At 73.7% G+C, this 7,213-nt stretch overlaps 2 protein-coding genes and 1 pseudogene across 5 annotated transcripts in view; all 3 read left to right on the top strand.

Annotated features, from left to right (window-relative positions):
• Positions 1-681: 681 nt before the first annotated feature.
• Positions 682-7,213, top strand: part of cdk10 (cyclin dependent kinase 10) — a 29,419-nt gene continuing 22,887 nt past the window's right edge. The window contains exon 1 of one of the 4 annotated variants that reach the window (XM_048546854.2): positions 682-869. In XM_048546854.2, coding sequence (XP_048402811.1) covers positions 783-869 — 87 coding nt within the window. In that variant the 5' untranslated portion in view covers positions 682-782. The remainder of the gene's footprint in view (positions 870-7,213) is intronic. The other 3 variants (XM_048546856.2, XM_048546855.2, XM_048546857.1) reach the window with 3 other exon arrangements.
• On the top strand, positions 1,460-3,032 carry LOC132210629 (basic proline-rich protein-like; the record flags this gene model as incomplete). The annotated part of the gene is made up of 3 exons (XM_059651566.1): positions 1,460-1,565; positions 1,679-2,132; positions 2,213-3,032. Coding segments are annotated over 3 exons (1,380 nt in total), but the record flags the coding sequence as incomplete, so codon positions are not given.
• Positions 6,729-7,213, top strand: part of LOC132210644 (basic proline-rich protein-like) — a 6,680-nt pseudogene continuing 6,195 nt past the window's right edge.

Raw genomic sequence — 7,213 nt, 5'->3', positions numbered from 1 at the left:
GGATTGAGGTCCAAGAGTACAAATAATTATAGAGTAATAGTCATGCTGAATAAAAATCACAGTTATAAAGATCTTAGACTTGAGAAACTTCTCTGAACTATGGTACAGCACTCAAACTATTCCAAGATTAGTACCACAATAACAGAGCATGGTCTAACTAAATGAAATGTTCTGTGTCAACGTGATCAAACCTATTTTTTACATAATGAGGGCAGATAGAAGCTCAGTGAATGAAGAGACATTAAGTGCTTGCACACTGATGACCTGGTCTTTGCAGACCATGATGCAGACACACACAATGATCTTCATCTCAATTTGGGTTCAGTCTGACATTGATGGAGGATGGAAAGTGAAGGGTGGGGCCAGGTGTGCTGCTCCATGTCTACAACAACCTTGACTGCAATGCTGTATCCACAAGGCAAACTTTTCATCTAGTCTGCATTAAGGAAAAAGAATGGAATTCTGCAGTTGACGATGGGAAAAGAGAATTAAAGAATCTGAATAGCTAAGTGAAAACATACAACATATTCGGCACCATAGGTGTATTCCTAACATTGACAACCCCAAAGATCAACACAGAATAACTTTTGAGCAGCATTAGTGTTCAGCGTTGAGCTACAGTTTTGAGGGTGAGTATTGGCCTCTCTCTGGGTATTTTGATGGGGGCGCAGTTTCCTGCTCCTTCACTCTGGAAGGTTATGGTCGGCCATCAAGCCGCGGGTTAACAGCGGGGGAGTGAATAATCGGCCACCGGCTCACTGGGAGAGAAGCTGCTCCGGATCATGGCGGATGTGAATGACGGACCGGATCAAATCCGCTTGAAGTCGCTGAAATACGAGGGCAGCTTCACGGTGCCCACAGAGGACAAGGTAGCGCTGGTGAACGCGCAGTCGCGATCCACGAGAGAGCAGCCCCAGCACCCTGTCTCCATCCCCCCCTCCCCCCCCCACCCACATCCATCCCCCCCCACCCACATCCATCCCCCCCTCCCCCCCCACCCACATCCATCCCCCCCTCCCCCCCCCACCCACATCCATCCCCCCCTCCCCCCCCACCCACAACCATCCCCCCCTCCCCCCCACCCACATCCATCCCCCCCTCCCCCCACATCCATCTCCCCTCCCCCCACATCCATCCCCCCCCCCTCCCCCCACATCCATCTCCCCCTCCCCCCCACCCACATCCATCCCCCCCTCCCCCCCACCCACATCCATCCCCCCCACCCCCCCCACCCACATCCATCCCCCCCACCCCCCCACCCACATCCATCCCCCCCACCCACATCCATCCCCCCCACCCACATCCATCCCCCCCCCTCCCCCCCCACCCACATCCATCCCCCCCCCTCCCCCCCACCCACATCCATCCCCCACTCCCCCCCAACCAAATCCATCCCCCCCACCCACATCCATCCCCCCCACCCACATCCATCCCCCCCCACCCACATCAATCCCCCCCTCCCCACCCACATCCATCCCCCCCTCCCCCCCCACATCCATCCCCCCCTCCCCCCCCACATCCATCCCCCCCTCCCCCCCACATCCATCCCCCCCCTCCCCCCCCCCACATCCATCCCCCCCCACATCCATCCCCCCCCACATCCATCCCCCCCTCCCCCCCCACATCCATCCCCCCCCACATCCATCCCCCCCCACATCCATCCCCCCCCCACATCCATCCCCCCCTCCCCCCCCACATCCATCCCCCCCCACATCCATCCCCCCCCACATCCATCCCCCCCCTCCCCCATCCCCCCCCCTCCCCCCCCCCTCCCCCCCCTCCCCCCCCCTCCCCCCCCACCCCCCCCCTCCCCCCCCACATCCATCCCCCCCCTCCCCCCCCCCTCCCCCCCCACATCCATCCCCCCCATCCATCCCCCCCTTCCCACCCACATCCATCCCCCCCTCCCACCCACATCCATCCCCCCCTCCCACCCACATCCATCCCCCCCTCCCACATCCTCCCCCTCCCACATCCTCCCCCTCCCACATCCTCCCCCCCCCACATCCTCCCCCCCATCCATCCCCCCCTCCCCCCCATCCATCCCCCCCTCCCCCCCATCCATCCCCCCTCCCCCCACATCCATTCCCCCCTCCCCCCCCCACCCACATCCGTTCTCCCCCCCCCCCACCCACATCCGTTCCCCCCCACCCACATCCGTTCCCCCCGTCCCCCCCCTCCCCCGTTCCCCCCGTTCCCCGTTCCCCCCGTTCCCCCCGCCCCGTTCCCCCCCTCCCCCCCCCTCCCCCCCTCCCCCGTTCCCCCTCCCCCCCCCTCCCCCGTTCCCCCCTCCCCCCCCTCCCCCGTTCCCCCCTCCCCCCCCTCCCCCGTTCCCCCCTCCCCCCGTTCCCCCGTTCCCCCCTCCCCCCCCGTTCCCCCCCCCGTTCCCCCCCTCCCCCCTCCGTTCCCCCCCCTCCCCCCTCCCCCGTTCCCCCCCCTCCCCCCCTCCCCCCGTTCCCCCCCTCCCCCGTTCCCCCCCTCCCCCGTTCCCCCCCTCCCCCCCTCCCCCGTTCCCCCCCTCCCCCCCTCCCCCCCCTCCCCCGTTCTCCCCCCCCTCCCCCCGTTCCCCCCCCCTCCCCCCCGTTCCCCCCCTCCCCCCCGTTCCCCCCCGTTCCCCCCCGCCCCCCCGTTCCCCCCCGCCCCCCCGTTCCCCCCCGTTCCCCCCCGCCCCCCCGTTCCCCCCCCTCCCCCCCCCCTCCCCCCCTCCCCCCCCTCCCCCCCCTCCCCCCCCCCTCCCCCCCCCTCCCCCCCCCTCCCCCCCCTCCCCCCGTTCCCCCCCTCCCCCCCCGTTTCCCCCCCTCCCCCCCGTTTCCCCCCCCGTTCCCCCCCCGTCCCCCCCTCCCCCCGTTCCCCCCCTCCCCCCCGTTCCCCCCCTCCCCCCCGTTCCCCCCCTCCCCCCTGTTCCCCCCCCCCCCGTCCCCCGTCCCCCCCGTTCCCCCCACGTCCGTCCCCCCCCCTCCCCCCCCTCCCCCCCACGTCCACCCCCCCCTCCCCCCCTCCCCCCTCCCCCCCCTCCCCCCCCTCCCCCCCCTCCCCCCACGTCCATCCCCCCCCCTCCCCCCACGTCCATCCCCCCCCTCCCCCCACGTCCATCCCCCCCCACGTCCATCCCCCCCCTCCCCCCACGTCCATCCCCCCCCTCCCCCCACGTCCATCCCCCCCCCTCCCCCCACGTCCATCCCCCTCCCCCCACTTCCATCCCCCTCCCCCTACGTCCATCCCCCCTCCCCCTCCCCCCACGTCCATCCCCCCACGTCCATCCCCCTCCCCCCACGTCCATCCCCCTCCCCCCACGTCCATCCCCCTCCCCCCACGTCCATCCCCCTCCCCCCACGTCCATCCCCCTCCCCATCCCCCCACGTCCATCCCCCCACGTCCATCCCCCTCCCCCCACGTCCATCCCCCTCCCCCCACGTCCATCCCCCCCACGTCCACCCCCCCCCTCCCCCCCTCCCCCCACGTCCACCCCCCCTCCCCCCACGTCCGTCCCCCCACGTCCGTCCCCCCCACGTCCATCCCCCTCCCCCTACGTCCATCCCCCTCCCCCTACGTCCATCCCCCTCCCCCCACGTCCATCCCCCCACGTCCATCCCCCCACGTCCATCCCCCCACGTCCATCCCCCCCACGTCCATCCCCCCACGTCCATCCCCCTCCCCCCACGTCCATCCCCCCACGTCCACCCCCCCCCCTCCCCCCTCCCCCCACGTCCACCCCCCTCCCCCCCACGTCCGTCCCCCCACGTCCGTCCCCCCACGTCCGTCCCCCCACGTCCGTCCCCCCACGTCCATCCCCCTCCCCCTCCCCCCACGCCCATTCCCCCCCCTCCCCCCCACGCCCATTCCCCCCCCTCCCCCCCTCCCCCATTCCCCCCCTCCTCCCCCCACCATCCATTCCCCCCCGACCATCCATGCCCCCCCGTCCGGTTCCCCCCCCCCCGTCCGGTTCCCCCCCCCCCGTCCGGTTCCCCCCCCCCGTCCGGTTCCCCCCCCCGTCCGGTCCCCCCCCCCCCGTCCGGTCCCCCCGCCCGTCCGGTCCCCCCCCCCCCGTCCGGTCCCCCCCCCCCCCGTCCTCCCCTCCGCCCCCGTCCCCCCCCCTCTTTCTCCCCCCCCCCTTCCCCCCCCCCCTTCCCCCCCCCCCCGTTCCCCCCCCCCCCCCGTTCCCCCCCCCCGTTCCCCCCTCCCCGTTTCCCCCCCCTCCCCCGTTCCCCCCCTCCCCCCCTCCCCCGTTCCCCCCCCCGTTCCCCCCCTCCCCCCTCCCCCGTTCCCCCCCCCTCCCCCGTTCCCCCCCCTCCCCCCCCGTTCCCCCCCTCCCCCCCGTTCCCCCCCGTTCCCCCCCCTCCCCCGTTCCCCCCCTCCCCCCCGTTCCCCCGTTCCCCCCCCGTTCCCCCCCTCCCCCCCGTTCCCCCCCCTCCCCCCCCGTTCCCCCGTTTCCCCCCCCCTCCCCCCCGTTTCCCCCCCCTCCCCCCTGTTCCCCCCCTCCCCCCTGTTTCCCCCCCTCCCCCCTGTTCCCCCCCCTCCCCCCTGTTCCCCCCCCGTCCCCCCCCTGTTCCCCCCCCGTCCCCCCGTCCCCCCCCGTTCCCCCCACGTCCGTCCCCCCACGTCCGTCCCCCCCACGTCCGTCCCCCCACGTCCGTCCCCCCCCCTCCCCCCTCCCCCCACGTCCATCCCCCCCCTCCCCCCACGTCCATCCCCCCCCTCCCCCCACGTCCATCCCCCCCTCCCCCCACGTCCATCCCCCCCTCCCCCCACGTCCATCCCCCCCCTCCCCCCACGTCCATCCCCCCCCTCCCCCCACGTCCATCCCCCCCCTCCCCCCACGTCCATCCCCCCCCCTCCCCCCACGTCCATCCCCCCCTCCCCCCACGTCCATCCCCCCCTCCCCCCACGTCCATCCCCCCCCCTCCCCCCACGTCCATCCCCCCCCTCCCCCCACGTCCATCCCCCCCCTCCCCCCACGTCCATCCCCCCCCTCCCCCCACGTCCATCCCCCCCCTCCCCCCACGTCCATCCCCCCACGTCCATCCCCCCCTCCCCCCACGTCCATCCCCCCACGTCCATCCCCCCCTCCCCCCACGTCCCTCCCCCCACGTCCCTCCCCCCACGTCCCTCCCCCCACGTCCCTCCCCCCACGTCCCTCCCCCCACGTCCCTCCCCCCACGTCCCTCCCCCCACGTCCCTCCCCCCACGTCCCTCCCCCCACGTCCCTCCCCCCACGTCCATCCCCCCACGTCCATCCCCCCACGTCCATCCCCCCCACGTCCATCCCCCCACGTCCATCCCCCTCCCCCCACGTCCATCCCCCTCCCCCCACGTCCATCCCCCTCCCCCCACGTCCATCCCCCCTCCCCCCACGTCCATCCCCCTCCCCCTCCCCCCACGTCCATCCCCCTCCCCCCACGTCCATCCCCCTCCCCCTACGTCCATCCCGCCCTCCCCCTCCCCCCACGTCCATCCCCCCACGTCCATCCCCATCCCCCCACGTCCCTCCCCCCCTCCCCCCCTCCCCCCATGTCCATCCCCCCCCTCCCCCCACGTCCATCCCCCCCCTCCCCCCACGTCCATCCCCCCCCTCCCCCCACGTCCATCCCCCTCCCCCCACGTCCATCCCCCTCCCCCCACGTCCATCCCCCTCCCCCCACGTCCATCCCCCTCCCCCCACGTCCATCCCCCTCCCCCCACGTCCATCCCCCTCCCCCCACTTCCATCCCCCTCCCCCCACTTCCATCCCCCCTCCCCCCACGTCCATCCCCCTCCCCCCACGTCCATCCCCCCTCCCCCTCCCCCCCACGTCCATCCCCCCCCCCCCCCATCCCCCTCCCCCCATCCCCCTCCCCCCCATCCCCCTCCCCCCATCCCCCTCCCCCCCATCCCCCTCCCCCCACGTCCATCCCCCCCTCCCCCCCTCCCCCCACGTCCATCCCCGCCCTCCCCCCACGTCCATCCCCGCCCTCCCCCCACGTCCATCCCCGCCCTCCCCCCACGTCCATCCCCCTCCCCCACCCCCCACGTCCATCCCCCTCCCCCTCCCCCCACGTCCATCCCCCCTCCCCCTCCCCCCCACGTCCATCCCCCTCCCCCCCACGTCCATCCCCCTCCCCCCACGTCCATCCCCCCTCCCCCCACGTCCATCCCCCTCCCCCCACGTCCATCCCCCTCCCCCCACGTCCATCCCCCTCCCCCCACGTCCATCCCCCCTCCCCCCACGTCCACGTCCATCCCCCCACGTCCATCCCCCCACGTCCATCCCCCCCACGTCCATCCCCCCCACGTCCATCCCCCCACGTCCATCCCCCCACGTCCATCCCCCCACGTCCATCCCCCCACGTCCATCCCCCCACGTCCATCCCCCCCACGTCCATCCCCCCACGTCCATCCCCCCACGTCCATCCCCCCACGTCCCTCCCCCCACGTCCCTCCCCCCACGTCCCTCCCCCCCCACGTCCCTCCCCCCCACGTCCCTCCCCCCACGTCCCTCCCCCCACGTCCCTCCCCCCCCCACGTCCATCCCCCTCCCCCCACGTCCATCCCCCTCCCCCCACGTCCATCCCCCTCCCCCCACGTCCATCCCCCTCCCCCCACGTCCATCCCCCCCACGTCCACCCCCCCCCTCCCCCCTCCCCCCACGTCCACCCCCCTCCCCCCACGTCCGTCCCCCCACGTCCGTCCCCCCACGTCCGTCCCCCCACGTCCGTCCCCCCCACGTCCGTCCCCCCACGTCCATCCCCCCTCCCCCTCCCCCCACGCCCATTCCCCCCTCCCCCCCACGCCCATTCCCCCCCCTCCCCCCCCACGCCCATTCCCCCCCCTCCCCCCCACGCCCATTCCCCCCCCCTCCCCCCCACGCCCATTCCCCCCCCTCCCCCATTCCCCCCCCTCCCCCATTCCCCCCTCCTCCCCCACCATCCATTCCCCCCCGACCATCCATGCCCCCCCGTCCGGTCCCCCCCCCCCCCCCGTCCGGTCCCCCCCCCCCCCCCGTCCGGTCCCCCCCCCCCCCCGTCCGGTCCCCCCCCCCCCGTCCGGTCCCCCCCCCCCCGTCCGGTTCCCCCCCCCCCGTCCGGTCCCCCCCCCCCCCCGTCCGGTCCCCCCCCCCCCCCGTCCCTCCCCCTCCGCCCCCGTCCCCCCCCTCTTTCCACCCCCCTCTTTCCCCCCCCCCTTCCCCCCCCCCTTTCCCCCCCCCCTCTTTCCCCCCCCCCTCTTTCCCCCCCCCTCT

This window comes from Stegostoma tigrinum, chromosome 16 (genome assembly GCF_030684315.1).
Source record: "Stegostoma tigrinum isolate sSteTig4 chromosome 16, sSteTig4.hap1, whole genome shotgun sequence".
NCBI lineage: Eukaryota > Metazoa > Chordata > Chondrichthyes > Orectolobiformes > Stegostomatidae > Stegostoma > Stegostoma tigrinum.
The sequence above is the reverse complement of the archived record's forward strand: the minus strand, read 5'-3'. Positions and strand labels throughout refer to the sequence as shown.